The sequence below is a fragment of the Ranitomeya variabilis genome, chromosome 2 (genome assembly GCF_051348905.1).
Source record: "Ranitomeya variabilis isolate aRanVar5 chromosome 2, aRanVar5.hap1, whole genome shotgun sequence".
NCBI lineage: Eukaryota > Metazoa > Chordata > Amphibia > Anura > Dendrobatidae > Ranitomeya > Ranitomeya variabilis.
In genome coordinates, this window is record NC_135233.1 from 1,039,192,108 (window position 1) to 1,039,210,675 (window position 18,568).

General features: G+C 44.4%; 1 protein-coding gene across 1 annotated transcript in view; it reads left to right on the forward strand.

Moving 5' to 3' along the window:
- The window catches only part of TAF1B (TATA-box binding protein associated factor, RNA polymerase I subunit B), a 128,401-nt gene that overhangs the window by 86,657 nt on the left and 23,176 nt on the right, over positions 1-18,568 (forward strand). The window contains exons 9-11 of the mRNA XM_077291418.1: positions 6,287-6,434; positions 14,917-15,094; positions 17,653-17,696. Of these exons, the coding sequence (XP_077147533.1) occupies positions 6,287-6,434; positions 14,917-15,094; positions 17,653-17,696 (370 nt within the window). The remainder of the gene's footprint in view (positions 1-6,286; positions 6,435-14,916; positions 15,095-17,652; positions 17,697-18,568) is intronic.

Here is an 18,568-nt window from a genome sequence, read left to right on the forward strand (position 1 = left end):
TTATGATTATCTTCTGTCACTACTGTGGGGAAGCATACTAACATTTGACCCCCGACCAGGCCCGTGCAGGAGAAGGGGGACACCGACACCATCTCCTATTTCTACTGAATGTGCGTCCGAGGATCTGTTGGCTCCCTGCACTGCAATACAATTGTAGGCTCGCATCTGATATCGGTGTGCCTGTCACAGGTGGTGCATGACAGTGTCATCATGTACCGCCCTTGGGTGACACGGCAAAGTCCTCTCCAGGCCGTGTGCTGGCTATAGAAGAGGGGACCGGATGGGGACATTATACCAGGAAGAGGCCAAGGATGGGGGACATTATACCAGGAAGAGGCCAAGGATGGGGACATTATACCAGGAAGAGGCCAAGGATGGGGACATTATACCAGGAAGAGGCCAAGGATGGGGACATTATACCAGGAAGAGGCCAAGGATGGGGGACATTATACCAGGAAGAGGCCAAGGATGGGGACATTATACCCGGAAGAGGCCAAGGATAGGGGACATTATACCAGGAAGAGGCCAAGGATAGGGGACATTATACCAGGAAGAGGCCAAGGATGGGGACATTATACCAGGAAGAGGCCAAGGATGGGGACATTATACCAGGAAGAGGCCAAGGATAGGGGACATTATACCAGGAAGGAGCTCTGGTTGGAGGACATTATCACTGGCAGGGGCCCAAGACGTGAAACCATATACCAAGAAGGGATATTATAGAGATATTATACCAGGAAGGGGCCAGTATGGGGACATTATTACATAGGGGTGAACACATACATTTTTATAGGCTCTAGAACACTACAAGGGCACATACATCTGTCCAGCGTGCAGGTGGGGGCCCAGGTCCAAATTTTGCTCTGGGGTCCATCGCCCTCTAGTTACACCACTCCATGCCATTAAATCCATCCTCAGTATTCTGCCCCTATATAAGTGAGTGCTACAGGCAGCCATATATTGCTCTGTGTCTTATGGTCAGTCTCGGCCTGATGGGCCGTCACCAGCTGGCGTCTGTCCACTGACACAGATACGCCGTAGTTTCTGTACTTGGAGAGCCCGCGGTGGGCTTGGGTGAGGCTCCCTTTTCCATAGTAGCAGGAAGTAGGTGTTTGGAAAGCTCATTGTGCTCAGGTTTTAGTTGGGAGTAATCTCTTGTGTAACAGAAACTCTAGCTTGTCCTTACCTGTCTCAGGTATGACCTAATCGAGAACACAAAACCCGGCTATATTTTGTGAGATTTCTATAAAACTTTTATTCCCAGCATTTCTTTCTAATGTCGTTTTTATGCCTTTAACGCCTCTAAATGGGGGTGGGGGTTCCATTATATAATTAGCATAGGACAGGAGTCAGTATAGCTCCATAGGCTTATTTATCCTCCATCAATACGGACTGGCTGTTTGCTTTCCTTAAAGGGAAGGACAAAAAGCTCCAGTGGCTTTTGTTCTTTCGGTTAAAAAGCAGAAATTGAGCAGGTTGCCTAATATCTACAGCATACCTAGCTTCACATTGTCAGACTTTACAATAAACTTTTTTTTTTTCTTGGGGACAAAGCAGTTCCTATGTGAAAAAGCTGAATAAGTTAGTCAGCCATAAAGCAGCGCAAGAGATCAAGTATAGAAAAAAAATGGCATCCAAATAATACATTTTGTGGCAGGGCCACCACGTAGGAAATATGGGAGGTAGCCCAAGGTTCCCAAGTATGCGCCAATGGAGTCATTGTCTGTAATGAGGCCGACTAAGTCTTATTGTGCTCCGTTGGCCATATCTGCAGCAGGTGGTGCGGTGGGCACAAGTGATGAGCTAACGTGCTGGGATAAGGTGTTATCTGAGCATGCTCGGGTCCTAACCGAGTGTCTTTAGTGTGCTTGAATAATGTGTTTGAGACCTCATGGCTGTTTGATAGCTGCAATTCATGCAGGGATTGCCTAACAAACAGGAAATCCCTGCTTGTGTTGTGGCTGTTGAACAGCCGTGAGACATGCAGCCTCGGGGACTTGAACATATTTTTCGAACATGCCGAAGACACTCAGCGCAAGAGCATGCTCAGATAACACCTTATCCGAGCATGTTTGCTTATCACTAAATGACAGCTGCTGCACTGATCTGCTGTTGCCCTGACTTCTGAAACCCCAGTTAGCGACCATTGGGGGTCTCCACTTAGTGTTCTTATGCTCAAATAGGGCCTCTTGTGCCCTAATAAGGTTAGGCGAAGACCTCGTCCTAGGGCGACCACATTCATTTTGAAACTGGATTGCCGTGGCAGCGACGCCGAGGTTTCATTTAGATTGTTACCGCCTGCAGTTGTGCAATGACCACACAGTAGAGTGTGAACAGAGGCCGGCAACGATGTCTATTTATTGCATGACATCTTACCTTCACTTCTATTTGACCGTGATACAGATACAATCTTTGCCACGTGACCCATCTCTGGTGAATTGTCCAGTATTTAATTGATATACACACTGCTCAAATAAATAAAGGGAACACTTAAACAGAATATAACTCCAAGTGAATCAAACTGTCCACTTAGGGTACCGTCACACAGTACCATTTACATCGCTACGACGGCACGATTCGTGACGTCGCAGCGTCGTATGATTATCGCTCCAGCGTCGTAGACTGCGGTCACACGTTGCAATCACGGCGCTGGAGCGATGCCGAAGTCCCCAGGTAAACAGGGTAAACATCGGGTTACTAAGCGCAGGGCCGCGCTTAGTAACCCGATGTTTACCGTGGTTACCAGCGTAAAAGTAAAAAAAAAAAAACAGTACATACTCACCATCTGATGTCCGTCAGGTCCCTTGCCATCTGCTTCCTGCTCTGACTGAGATCCGGCCGTACAGTGAGAGCAGAGCGCAGCGGCGACGTCACCGCTGTGATCTGCTCTCACTTTCCGGCCGGCAGACAGTCAGAGCGGAAAGCAGACGGCAAGGGACCTGACGGACATCAGATGGTGAGTATGTACTGTTTATTTTTTTTTACTTTTACGCTGGTAACCACGGTAAACATCGGGTTACTAAGCGCGGCCCTGCGCTTAGTAACCCGATGTTTACCCTGGTTACCAGCGAACGCATCGCTGGATCGCTGTCACACACAACGATCCAGCGATGACAGCGGGAGATCCAGCGACGAAAGAAAGTTTCAAACGATGTGCTACGACGTACGATTCTCAGCTGGGTGCCTGATCGCAGTAGCGTGTCAGACACTGCGATATCGTAACGATATCGCTAGAACGTCACGAATCGTGCCGTCGTAGCGATAAAAATGCCACTGTGTGACGGTACCCTTAGGAAGCAACACAGATTGACAATCAATTTCACATGCTGTTGTGCAAATGGAATAGACAACAGATGGAGATTATTGGCAATTATCAAGACACCCTCAATAAAGGAGTGGTTCTGCAGGTGGGGACCGCAGACCACATCTCAGTACCAATGCTTTCTGGCTGATGTTTTGGTCACTTTTGAATGTTGGCTGTGCTTTCACACTCGTGGTAGCATGAGACTGACACTACAACCCACACAAGTGGCTCAGGTAGTGCAGCTCATCCAGGATGGCACATCAATGCAAGCTGTGGAAAGGTTTCCTGTGTCTGTCAGCGTTGTGTCCAGAGGCTGGAGGCGCTACCAGGAGACAGGCCAGTACACCAGGAGATGAGGAGGGGGCCATAGGAGGGCAACAACTCAGCAGCAGGACCGCTACGGTTAGAAACCGACTCTATGAGGATGGTCTGAGTGCCCGACATCCACAAATGGGGACTGTGCTCACAGCCCAACACCGTGCAGGACGCTTGGCATTTGCCACAGAACACCAGGATTGGCAAATTCGCCACTGGCGCCCTGTGCTCTTCACAGATGAAAGCAGGTTCACACTGAGCACATGTGACAGACGTGACAGAGTCTGGAGACGCCGTGGAGAGCAATCTGCTGCCTGCAACATCCTTCAGCATGACCGGTTTGGCAGTGGGTCAGTAATGGTGTGGGGTGGCATTTCTTTGGAAGGTCGCACAGCCCTCCATGTGCTCTCCAGAGGTAGCCTGACTGACATTAGGTTCCCGAGATGAGATCCTCAGACCCCTTGTGAGACCATATGCTGGTGCGGTTGGCCCTGGGTTCCTCCTAATGCAGGACAATGCCCGCCCGTTCCCCAGACCTGAATCCGACTGAGCACATCTGGGACATCATGTCTCGCACCATCCACCAAGGTCACATTGCACCACAGACTGTCCAGGAGTTGGCGGATGCTTTAGTCCAGGTCTGGGAGGAGATCCCTCAGGAGACCATCCGCCCCCTCATCAGAAAAATGCCCAGACGTTGTATAGTAGGGAGGTCATACAGGCACGTGGAGGCCACACACAATACTGAGCATCTTTTCCTTGTCATGAGGCATTTCCACTGAAGTTGGATCAGCCTGTAACTTGATTTTCCACTTTGATTTTGAGTATCGTTCCAACTCCAGACCTCCATGGGATATTCATTTTGATTTACATTGATAATTGTTATGTTTTATTGTTCTGAACACATTCCACTATGCAATTAATAAAAAAATGCAACTGGAATATTTCATTCAGAGATATCTATGATGTGGAATTTTAGTGTTCCCTTTATTTTTTTTGAGCAGTGTATTTTATAAATCTTCTGCCTGCGCAGGTTGAGTAGATAACAAGCCTAATAAAAGTCATGCATGGAGTGCACTTTGGGGTCTGGCGGCATTGCTCCACCCCGTTATTGACCTGTGCTTGCATTGCATTAGTTTACATTGTTTGCAGAAGACGCATGAGTCATTGCTCCCCGCTGATACTTGCAGACTGTCTCTCTAGTAAATGCACCGCTTTATTACTGTGCAGCTTTTTTGTTATTAGCTGTACCCATCATTGAAAAGCTGAGGATTATATGGCGTGGGTGGAGAGTATAAGTACAGGCTCTAGGTGTAACTTGCTCTATGAGCTCTTTACTTGACAGATACATTAATTTATGCTTTACAAGTGTCTTTTAGAATAGAGAATTGATCTATGTGAGTGTACCTGCAAATAGGCACCGGAACCATATCTCAAGGATCCGTCACCCGTGAATCTCCAGCTTTTGCAAAACTACAGCCCTCTGCATATTCCGAACATGGACGTAATGCAGAGACTTGTGCTCCCTTTATAACCTATCAAGACATCAGTACAAATTATCGTTTCTCTGTCCTAAAAAAAATAATTACCCCAAAATATTATTTATCTCTGGTCTAAAATCAAATTATAATGTACCACATTTAAATTTATCTTGGATGGTTTTGGTCAAAATTGGAGGATCCATAAAGGTTTATTCCCACAATGACCTTCTTTTTGTTTACAAAGCACAGTAGCTGCATGACTATTATATATAATATATATATAATATACTTTAGAAGCCCAACATCAAGTTTCTTTCATCCCCCCCCCTTGTGCAGTCAGCATCATATAGCTGAAAAGGGTGGTCCTATTTTTCACTTCTAAAACTACATTTACCAGCCCCACCCTGCTTCTCCTCAGTGCTGCAGGCCCCTTCCTTTGCTCTCCTGTGAGCTTATTCACAGACATTGATAGATCCCAGCATGGGGAATTTTTATTTTTATGGATGAAGTGACCATTGATGGTTTTGAATGTAGTGATTGTGACCCAGGGAGTGAAGAATAGTTATTAGTATTTACAAACTCCACGTTTCATTGGTTCTTTGCAGGTTTATGGGGATCTTAGGAGCATGATCAAGCATAGAATACCTGACTTGTGCTATAACATTGCAGTCTGAGTACTGAGGATGCAGTGAAGGGATCTTTGGGATGTTTTAGTGGACAGGGTCATAGTTTTTTTTATAAATTAAAAAGGGTCATTAGGTGCAAATGCATCTGGTATTGGTGGGGTCTTTAGCATAGCTGTGGAGTGAGTGATACAACTGGACTGTCAGATGTTTTATTAGACAGGGTCACTGGGTGCATCTGAGCATATATGACCGACAGCAATAGAACTAGTGAAAGTTGGATTCAGAGGCTGGCATGGGCTGTGAATCTCAGTGATTTGGCTGCAATGGTGCCGCACACTGTCAACATGTTTTCACTGTTGCAGGCAGCTAACGCTGGACCCAGGGAAGGCGAGTATCTGCTGTTTTTTTTTTTATTTTATGTTAATTTAGGCATTTTACAGCCTTTTAAACCTGAACTCTTCTTAATCATTTTCAGATATTTTAAAGCTTTTTTTTATTAAAGGGATTAAACTGAATTTTATTTAAAATCTGTAAAAAAAATTTATCCTTTTTCTTTTCAGAATTTCCCAGTGTACAAACGAATCCTGGATATCGCTCATGACCTTGGAAAATTTCTGAGCTTACCCCCATTCCCTCCAGTAACAGACACCTGCTATTACCACCCTAATGTGCTCTGTATGAAGTATCTGATGGAAGTGAATCTGCCAGGTATTTATTTATTTTTTCCACTGGGATGTCTGGCTGTTGGTTGTAATGATGCTTCTTAATAATGGAGGTAATAGTTAAAAACAAAAAAAAAAATTTATAATAAATAAATATTTTGACTAGTCAAATATGATTCAAAATGGATTTTTTATATTTTCACCTGCCTATATTTAACACTGCTGGCCGTCATCACCTCTAGTTTTTGCTGCAAATGAGCAACGTTCGGCTTGTGTAATGTGTAGATGGGCTGGCATCACACTACTGTAGAATACGGACGAGTGCTATGCGAGAAAACATCACATAGCACTCGGACCAGTGTTAATCTATCGGGAAGCTCACATCACCATATTTTTTATCCAGTGTATTCTACGTGCGTGTAAAATCGCAGCATGCTTTGATTGACACCGAGACTCCACCGAGATTCGCCAATGCAAGCCTATGGGTGCGAGAAAAAAATCGCACAGCACTCGGACCATGCGAGTGCTGTTTGATTTTTACGCACCGGTGTCCTTTGAAAAGCCGGCAATTCATGTGTGCGTGCAGTGAAATCACACTGACAGGTTAGAATAGATATATACACATAGAAAATATATATATAGATAGATAGAGATGTCAGTGACATATATATATATCATAGATAGATAGAAAAAAAGCCGGTAATTAATCTGCCGTGTTCTGTAAAATTACTACAGGAGCCGACAGGATAGAAGAGAATATGTAGTGATGAGCGAGTGTACTCGTTGCTTGGGTTTTCCCCGAGTACGCTCGAGTGACCTCCGAGTATTTATGACTAGGGTTGAGCGAAACGGGTCGTTCATTTTCATAAGTCGCTTACTTTTGGCAAAGTCGGCGTCTCATGAAACCCGATCCGATCCCAGTGTGGGTCGGCCAGGTGGAACGCGAAGTTGGCGCCAAAGTCGCGTTTCGAATGACGCCTTCCCCGCCATTTTTTTGAGCCAATTAATTGTGGGCAGCGTGATGACATAGGTTCCGGCTCCTGCGGCATCATAGTGCTATGTTACGTTTTCGGACGTAATAATTTCCGGAGTCAAAAAATGAGAGAGAGAGAGAGAGAGAGAGAGAGAGAGAGAGGGAGAGGGAGAGGGAGAGGGAGAGGGAGAGGGAGAGGGAGAGGGAGAGGGAGAGAGAGAGAGAGAGAGAGAGAGAGAGACTCGGAGGTCACCCGAGCAACGAGTACACTCACTCATCACTAATTCCATGCTGTAAATACAATGGAATAGGTAGCTATATAGATGTCAGTGACAAATACAATTAGTACAGTGTGTGCAAATAACAGGACTTGTATATAATTAATAAAAGATTTATTTTCGGAAAAAATGGCGTGGGCTCCTGCGCAATTTTCGTAACCAGCAGAGGGAAAGCCAACTGCTGAGAGCAGATGTTTATAGCCTGGGAAGGGGGTAATACTCATGGAGCTTCCCAGACTATTAATATCACCTCACAGCTGTATAATTAGCTTATACTGTCTATTAAAATGGGGGACCCTAAAAAAAAAATTATGTAAGGCCCCCCCTATAATTATTAACCAGCAGAGGCTATGCAGACATCTGCGGGCTGATATTAATAGCTTAGGAAGGGGCCACGGATACTGCCCCCCCAGGCTAAAAACATCAGCTGTCAGCCGTCCAAGAAAATGCGCCTCTCTAAGATGCGCCAATTCTGGCACTTAGCCTCACTTTTCCCATTTGCCCTGTAGCGATGGCAAGTGGGGTGATATTCGGGGGAGTTGATGTCACCTTTGTATTGTCTGGTGACATGAAGCCCCGAGGTTAGTAATGGAGAGGCGTCAATAAAACGCCCCCATTACTAACCCCATAGTCACATTGTAAGAAAACACAGACATCCAAAATAAAGTCCTTTAATTGAAAAAATGACACAGACTCCTTTAATAATCTCAATTAAACACCATACTTACGACCTTGCCTAACTCGAACCGATTTTTCATACATTAAGTGTGACCCCAGGAAAGTGTACAAATCTCCTTCATTTTGTCAGTAGGGTCCTTCGCCACACAGCCTGCCTGGGACAACATTGGTTCTTCTTGGAGAAGCCAGCTGAGTATGGAGTCCCTTTGGAAATGCTCCATTGCAGAAAAGTTTGCTCTTCCACTGAATGAAAGAATCGAACTATCTTGCAAAGTACCCCCTAGAAAGTCCCTACCATTTAAATCAACGGCCGACCCTTTAAGGAGCCTTACAAGTGACTAAGCAAAGATGCCAAGCCAGTATGTCCTGTACAGACAGCTGTTCAAGGAGCTTCCCTTGTTTAACCCTTTCACGACATGCGCCATATATGTACTGCCACTGCGTGAGCTGCATTCCCATAAAGCGCAATGTATATACGGCACTGCTATTTCTGGTCACTGTGCTGCGTCACACGGTGGCCAAGTTAAGATGGCTGCTGTAGCATGCAATCCTTGCACGTCTCTGACAGCACCAATCACAGCAGTCACAATGGATGGGGTAATCGCAACGTCCCCTCTCCTGATGAACCCCTTTAGCGATGATTGGCTGAACAATAGTTGTTGATCAATCAGTGCCAAAGGGGTTAATTTAAAATAGCGATCACCACTTTGCACACCATATTTACCTCAGAGTTGGTGTGCAGAGCGGTTGTAGAACCCCTGTTTTATCTGAGATTAAGAATATAATTGGTGGCCAGTGCGATCCTCCTGTGATCTGTCTCGTCCTGCGACCCTCGGCAAGACACCCTAGGACCCAGGCAACCCCTACAGCAATGGATCCCATGTGGATTTCCAACCCCCGAAAATATCCAGATTTTATGGGCAGCTCCGGAATCTGATTTGAAATTACAGGCCTCACTGAAAATGACTTCTTCAAATTCTTTTTCAGTGAGGAAATAATAAATGTTATGGTGGCCCAGACAAACCTGTATGCCCAACAATTTTTCACCCAAAATCCCACGTCCTCATACGCCAGATGGACCCCTATAAATGCAGCAGAAGTTATGACATTTTGGGGAATTTTGCAGCATATGGGCATAATCCGAAAACCAGAGCTTCAGCAATACTGGAGTACTGATATTCTCTACAGGGCATGTGCCCTTTTAGGGTCGGACATTGACTTCAAAGTTGGCTACTAGTGATGAGAAATATATAACCAGAAAAGAAATATTACCCACTCTTTCACTGTTTCTTACCATAGAGAAAACAAAATATTAGAAAAAAAAATCAAATTGTGGTTTTAAAACTTAACTTTTACTAGTTATTCTTCTAAAAAGAAGTAATAACCTCTATAAAAATAGTGTGACTATTAGCCCATCACACATATATCCATTTAAATATCTCCAACCCATATCTAGGGGAATATAGTACAAATCCCTATTCTCTGTCAGAGATAAAGAAAAAATATTTACCTCAGATATATATACTAGTGATGAGCGAACGTGTTCGGATAAGGTGTTCTCCCATGCTCGGGTGCTAATAGAGTGTCTTCAGCGTGCTCGAAAAATATATTTCTGTCCCCGTGGCTGCATGTCTTGCCGAGGTTCGACAGCTGCAACACATGCAGGGAAATCACGCTCATCACTAGTGGCTACCTCTTCTAGGTGGTACTTGGGAGATAGTTTTCTTTTGTGCGGCGATAGAAAGCTACGGTAATTTGCTTGATATTGTCAGCACTGATACTGGATAGTTTCAGACTTCATCGACAAGGAGAACAGAAACACCCAGTTTATTTTTGCTTTTTTTTTGTGGGGGTGGGTATATACAAGGGGGGACCCAAATAAATGAGAATTACTTGCTAACAGTTTTTTTTATTCAAGATAACATCTTGAAAACTTTAATTCCCCTTCAAAATACTGTCATACGCACTTGTCCCAATGGTTTTTCCTCTGTTGGATGCATTCTTTTATATGCTTCTGAACTAATGCTGTTAAGTGCCTCCAGCTATTTTTTCTGAAACTCTTCTACGTCCTGAAAACTCTTTCCCTTTTGGGTTTTTCTTCATTGTTGGGAATAAGTAGTAGTCGCAAGGGGCTAGGTCAGGCAAGAAAAGGGATGAGAAACCGTTGTTATGCCGTTTTTCGCCAGAAACTGGTTGCTTTTCATCGCTTTGTGGCCAGTGACGTTGTCATGATGAAGCAGCCAGTCCTCCAATGTCCACAATTCAGGTTTTGTTTTTTTTTTGTCACTGCCTCACACAATTGCTTCAGCACTTGCAGACAGTAAAGGTCATCGGAAAGCAGTCTTGGACCAAACTTTGCCGCAACGCGTCTCATATTCAAATCTTCAGTTAGGATTCTTTGACATGAACTCCAGGAAAATTCCAGTTATTTCCTCCAATTCATTGATTGTTTTGCAACAATAAAGCATGATGGCATCACGCACTTTTTGAACATTTTTGTCTGTCCTGGACAGTGGGTGGTGGGAGCGGGGGCACCTGAACGGGGTTCATCTATAAGTGACATTTGGCCACTTATAAACCAGGCAAACCACTCAAATTCTTGCCTGGCTTAGAGCTTCCTTCCCATAAGCTTCCGGAGCTTTGAGACAGTTTCTGCCTCTATTTCCGTTAACAGGAAACAGAATTTTTGCTCCTTAAAGTTTGCCATGACAAAATTGCTGAGTGTTAGGTGGAACTTTTGTAGATTGTGAGCCCTCGCGGGCAGGGTCCTCTCTCCTCTTGTACCAGTTGTGACTTGTATTGTTCAAGATTATTGTACCTGTTTTATTATGTATACCCCTCCTCACATGTAAAGCGCCATGGAATAAATGGCGCTATTATAATAAATAATAATAATAATAACTTAAAGAAGTTGACCACTACTTGGACAATTTGTCATAACCCTCTCTAGGCCCCAATAAAAAAAATAAAGCTTATACTCGCCTCTCGTACTGACTCTGTTCCTGCGCTATTGGCACTCTCTCGCACCGGCGCTCTCAGGCTGCTGTTGTGACATTGACGCTGGCGCCCAATCAGCGTCTGCTGTCGCATTGGGCATGAAGAGGAAGTCAGAGATCAGTTGCAGCTCAGAGTTTCTCTTGATGTTCAATTTGTTCAGGGAGACAGTGAAGCTACCACTGGTTGGGTGCCAGTGTCACAACACCGCCCAAGAGCCCCAGGGAGATCGAGTGCCATCTCTGCTGGAACGGCACTGGCATGGGAGGGGAGTATAGGCTTTATATTATTTTTATTTTAAGGGGGCCAAACATTTCGATCAAGAAGGGGTTTTCCACCATCCACTACATATCTGAATGTGAGACTACTATAATTTATAGACAATCATCTTGGCTATCTTATACATAAATTTGACTTGGAACTATATAGCATATGATTAGTTATGCAGATTCCTGTCATGTTACTGTTTTGCTGTTTTGCTAATGGTGGTGGACAAATCTTTTTCTTCCTGTATACTCCAAATTACAACCTGTTCTCACATTCCCTAATAGCTCAGTGTATTATTAGGTTGATTCCCAAGTGAAAGGTCATTGGTTCGAATCGAGGAGCAGCCATGAAGAAAATTTCCCAAGAAAAGAGAAACTGCAGCTCATCGATGACGGTCTCTCGGCCAAGAAAATTGCCAAAATGCATCATGTGAGTGCCATGACAGCTGGAGAATATAAAATGAAGTTGATCCATCCATTCAAAAACCAAGGTGGACATGCAGGCAAATTATCCGAGTCAACAAGTTGGCTTATCCCAAGGTCTATCGGTTCTGGTGTGACAAACCTGCACTGGACGTGGCTCGTATGCTTAGTAATAGTGAGATCAATATCATCATAAGAAGCGTTGGCTCAAGTTTAAAAAAAAAGTATGAAAAGTGGACAGTAGAAGATTGGAAAGTGGTGATTTTATGAGACGAAAGTTAATAGACTAGATTCTGATGGATACTTATGGATCTGAAAGAAACAAGGGAAAAAAGGGCTATCGGATCGAGAAATTGAAGGTACTGTCAAGTTCGATGGAGAAAGCCTGATGGTATGTGGACGTTTCACAGTCAAAGACGTTAGATACTTGACCAGGATCAATGGTGGTCTCAATGCTGAGCTATGTGATTATCCTACAAGACGAGTTACTTCTATCTCGAATACTATGGTTATGAATAGGATGAAGTAGTGTGCCAACAGGACAACAACCCAAAGCATATGTCGAGATTGGCAAAGAAATGGTTCAATGACAATGAAGTAGAGGTGCTGGATTGGCCCCCACAGTCCCCAGACCTCAACCCAATCGAACACTTGTGGGTAGAGTTGAAAAAAAATCTGTATACATACCCAAGTTAGTCGACCAGTATACGTCAACTTTGGGAATGTGTAGAAGAGACCTGAGCTCAGATTTCAACAAAATAATAAAAAATAAAATTTAGATTTTTTTTTTTTTAGGAGCAAAATAGTAACAATGAAGTGACATGACAAAAATCTGCATAATGAATCAATCCTGTAAAAGCCAAACGATGCAAAAAATTTTGTGAAACCAAATTGCAAAAATGATTTTCAGCCCCAAATAAATGCATTTAAGTAAAAGTTAGTGATCAGCGAGTGTACTCGTTGCTCGGGTTTTCCCGAGCACGCTCGGGTGATCTCCGAGTATTTGTTAGTGTTCGGAGATTTAGTTTTCATCGTGGCAGCTGAATGATTTACAGCTATTAGCCAGCTTGATTACATGTGAGGATTCCCTAGCAACCAGGCAACCCCCACATGTACTCAGCCTGGCTAACAGCTGTAAATCATTCAGCTGAGGTGATGAAAACGTAATCTCCGAACACTAACAAATACTCGGAGATCACCCAAGCGTGCTCGGGAAAACCCGAGCAACGAGTACACTCGCTCATCACTAGTAAAAATGTGTTCTCAAAAGAGACCAAGCCCTTTTAAGGGTTTAGATATGAATTACTTTACAAATTATTAATTTCTCCAGTCTCCATAATCAAGGTGGAAACTCGCACCTTGCAGTCTTCTGCACAGAGGTCTTTGGGAATTTCCGTCCTCCGAGCCCTTTAGGCTGGCCGCTTCTTCCCTCCGGCAGGGTATTACATCTTGCTAGCACCAGTGAGAGACTGGGAACTTTGCTGATGTCTGATGTTTCTGGTTAGACTGGAAATGTAGGAATTGAAGAGATTTTTCTTACTGTACGGAGGAGATAAGTGACAGCCTGCATGTTCTGCGTGTTTACTGCACACAGAGGTCAGCTTATGTCTATGTTCCTTGAATGACAAACAGGTTGTTCGGCTTCTGACATGTCGTTAATTATCGCCTTGGCTCATTACCCCAATGTGGCTGACGTTTAGATGGGGTTTCCATGGGTGTTAGTACAAGTTTTGGCACCGTGACTGCTTCCTTGGAGAGCATATCCGCTTGGATACAAACTCTTTTTTTCTACAGATTACATGGTAATTTGATGACTGTCATTGCAGGCCATGGGTTGTGCACCAAAACGCCATTTATCAGATTGACTTTTAAAGGGTTTGTATGAAGTACTCAATTAACGATGTGCTGATGGCCGGAGGGGCACAATGCTGTGCCCATGCCGATCCGGACTGCAGCAGCGGTTGAGCATCCACACCACCACTTCCTTCATTGTTTATGGGACTTACGGAGAGTACAGCTCTATACGTTATATAGATTCTATACTTCCACTCCCAAGTCACCCATAAACATGCACATATAGATCAGCACGGTGTGCATAATAACTTAGGGACACTTCTATTCCCTCTGGACATCTGTAACAGTGGAATTACATCCTTCCAAGAATGGTTGCATCTTTTGTTCCCTTAGAGAGAACCTTTCATGTCTCCAACCTCATACAGGGCTTATCTGCAGGTTAATCCCGTTTCAGTGCTGTCCAGACGCCCTACTAAATGCATGGCTACTGGGAAAAAACAAACTTTATTCTTCCCAGGAGCTGCCGGCTTTCAGTCATAGGAGCAGGCCCGGTGTTGCAGCAGTCACTGCTCACTTCCCAGTGAGTGGCAGCTGTAACCACGCCCCGGCACTGTGATTGACAACTTGCTCTGCGCAAACACGCTGCATCTTGAGCTGTCAATCAAAATGCCATTGTATGCTTACAGCCGCCGATCCCTATGTATTGAGGGGTGACTCTAGCCACTTTGGCACGCCTTTATGACTAAAAGCTGGCTGGTCCCAGGAAGAATAAAGTATTTGGGGGCAAGGCAGGTTCCCTTTAAATTTGCATACTGGATGTACTGAGGCTGGTGAGGGACCTAGGCAAAACTGTACAAGATACAAAGGAGGATCTGTAAGGTAAAAGTATGCTTTCTTTTATTACTACTACTTTACTGCAGGATGAACGACTTAAAAAAATAAATAAATAAAAATGATGAGTGAACAATCCCTGTAATCTGACCAGATCTGACATCATTGCTCTTGTAGAGGTCGCACAGTAACGCTGCAGGACTGGTTTAACTTGCTTCAATGTTTAGTTGTGTTTTTTGTTTTACAATGTACGGTAATTTCTTAGATTTACTTTTATATTTTCTTGATCAGATGAGCTGCATAATTGGACCTGCTTTGTGGCAAAGAAGGCCGGGCTGGACGAAAGCGCAGTCTTGACATATAATCCCCGGTTAGGACTGAAGAGAATGATCCCATATGACATACAAGCTGCGGCCATAATAGTCATTGTTCTCAAGTTAATATTTGGCCTTAACGATGACTTGGAATGGTAAGCCACAAACACAACTCTAACTCCTGTTCAATCTCCGCTTAAAGGGGTAGTCTGTTTTGGAGAAAAACCTTTTCAAAAGCCTAGTGTTAGTCTGGGAGTCGGTTATCAGTAATCAATGTGGCCGAAACCCCCACGATCAGCTGTTAGTAGGGCCCGTGGACCCCGTAAGTACATACAGTAGGGAAAATAAGTATTTTCATCGTAATGTGATTTGCTGGATTTTTTTATTTTTCATTTTATTTTTTTAAGGTTCTGTCTCTTGCAGTTGACGTGTACCTACAATAAAAAATTACTGACCTCTCCATTCTTTGTAGGTGGGAAAACTTGCAAAATCGGCAGTGTATCAAATACTTATTTTCCCCACTGTGTATGTATGTATGTATATATGTAATATATAATATATATGTGTGTGTGCGTTTGTGTGGAAACCCCTCCCCCCCAAAAAAAATGTGGTTCCATACATTAAAGGGTCTTCCCATCTAAACCATCTGTGTCTAACACTGGAGTCACGGTGTCTAGGAATGGACCAAGCTATAGGACTCGTGGAAACTGCTGAGCTCTTGGCCGTTTCCAATGGTCTCTGACAATCGTTGGAGTTCCCTTCACAGGTCAGGCTGCTTGAAGCATATAACAGACTTTTTTGCCTTAAATTTAACCAAAAAAATTACCGTATATACTCGAGTATAAGCCGAGATTTTCAGCCCAAATTTTTGGGCTGAAAGTGCCCCTCTCGGCTTATACTCGAGTCATGATCAGCGGTGGGGTCGGCGGGTGAGGGGGAGAGAGGTCTGTCACATACTCACCTAGTCCCAGCGCTCCTGGCGCTCCCCTTGCCCGTCCCACGGTCTTCGGTGCCGCAGCTCATCCCCTGTTCAGCAGTCATGTGGGACTGCTCATTAAAGTTATGAATATGGACTCCACTCCCATAGGGGTGGATCCGCATATTAATTCCTCTAATCAGCGGTAACGGTGACCGCTGACAGAGGAAGAGGCTGCGGCACCCGGAGACCAGCTGTCCGGGATAAGGAGCCAGGGACGCCGGGAGCAGGTAAGTATGTCATAGTTACCTGTCCACGTTCCACCCGCCGGGCGCCGCTCCGTCTTCCCGTCCTCTTGCTCTGACTGTTCAGGTCAGAGGGCGCGATGACGTACTAGTGTGCGCGCCGCCCTCTGCCTGAACAGTCAGTGCGGAGAGACGCCGAGACGGGACGCTGAGGAGCTGCGGGCAGCAAGAGAGGTGAGTATGTCATTTTTTTTTTATTGCAGCATATATGGAGCATCTATGGGGCCATACTAAACGGTGCTGAGCATTATATATGGCACAGCTTTCTATGGAGCATCTATGGGGCCATACTGAACGGTGCAGAGCATTATATATGGCACAGCTTTCTATGGAGCATCTATGGGACCATAATGAACGGTGCAGAGCATTCTATATGGCACAGCTTTATGTGGAGCATCTATGGGACCATAATGAACGGTGCAGAGCATTCTATATGGCACAGCTTTATATGGAGCATCTATGGGGCCATATTGAACGGTGCAGAGCATTATATATGGCACAGCTTTCTATGGAGCATCTATGGGGCCATACTGAACGGTGCAGAGCATTCTATATGGCACAGCTTTATGTGGAGCATCTATGGGACCATAATGAACGGTGCAGAGCATTATATATGGCACAGCTTTACATGGAGCATCTATGGGACCATAATGAACGGTGCAGAGCATTATATGTGGCACAGCTTTATATGGAGCATCTATGGGGCCATAATGAACGGTATGGAGCATTATATGTGGTACAGCTTTATATGGAGCACCTATGGGGCCATAATGAACGGTGCAGAGCATTATATATGACACAGCTTTGTGGAGCATCTATGGGGCCATAATGAACGGTGCAGAGCATTATATATGGCACAGCTTTATGTGGAGCATCTATGGGACCATAATGAACGGTGCAGAGCATTATATATGGCACAGCTTTCTATGGAGCTTCTATGGGGCCATACTGAACGATGCAGAGCATTCAATATGGCACAGCTTTATGTGGAGCATCTATGGGACCATAATGAACGGTGCAGAGCATTATATATGGCACAGCTTTACATGGAGCATCTATGGGACCATAATGAACGGTGCAGAGCATTATATGTGGCACAGCTTTATATGGAGCATCTATGGGGCCATAATGAACGGTATGGAGCATTATATATGGCACAGCTTTATATGGAGCATCTATGGGGCCATAATGAACGGTATGGAGCATCTATTTTTTTTTTTAAATTCACCGGTAGCTGCTGCATTTTCCACCCTAGGCTTATACTCGAGTCAATAAGTTTTCCCAGTTTTTTTGTGGCAAAATTAGGGGGGTCGGCTTATACTTGGGTCGGCTTATACTCGAGTATATACGGTACATCAATTCCGTGGCCAATTTTAGGTGTCTGAACTCACACTTAGTGTTAGGGTTTTTGTGTTTTTGTTTTTTTTTTCATGTTTTTAATGTTTCAATGTTTACTCTATATGCTCTTAACTTTTTTTTATATATTTTCCAGGCAATTAGCAAATTTTGCTGAAAGTAAAAATAAAGCACAAACCGGTAAGGATCTGTATTATGTTTAGACATAAGGGAAGCAACAGAAGCACAGCTTAGTTTCCTGTGTCACATTACAAACCCTTAAATCCTCTCTAGTGATGCTCTGATAAGGTGTTCTCCTAGCACGCTCATGTCCTAATCAAGTATCTTTTGCATGCTTGGAAAAAAACATGCATGCATGTATTGCGGCTGTTGAACAGCCGCGAGACATGCAGCTATGGGGACTCAAGTATTTTTTCGAGCATGCCGAAAATACTCTATTGGGACACGAGCGTGCTCGGATAACATCTTATCCGAACATGCTCACTCATCACTAATCGGCGCTCTTCCTCTCATAGCATTGTCAGCTCTGCTGTACTGCCCTTACCCCCAACACTGCTTATCCGGAAATAAGTCATACTTATGTCTGTTGCTCTCAAAGCAACTTTTGAGCTCAACAGGCACAAGTGTGGTTACTGACACAGCTCTGGATAGGCAGTGTGGGAGAAGGGGCAGTACTGTGGAGCTGACAGTGCTTTGAGAAGAGGACATCTGATAGAAGAGCTTGTAATTTCACACAGCTAAACTCAGCTGTGCTGCTTTCCCCCTGAGGGAACCCTGTCTGAAAGGTGTGAATCATCTGAAGGAGAACTAATGGAAGGGCTTTTAATATGACACACCCAAACTTAGCTGTGCTGCTCCTTTTCACACAGGGACCTCCCAGCACTTTCTAATCATGCAGGAGGTTAAACCAGGAGATCAGAGCTCAGTCATTACGTCTCACACACTGACAAACCTAAGCTATTGTGGAGGTGTGTTCTTTTTCTACTGTTTTTCTGCCTGCTTATGATTTGTCAGCATCATTCAGGGAGAATAAGTATATGCCCCCAATGAAA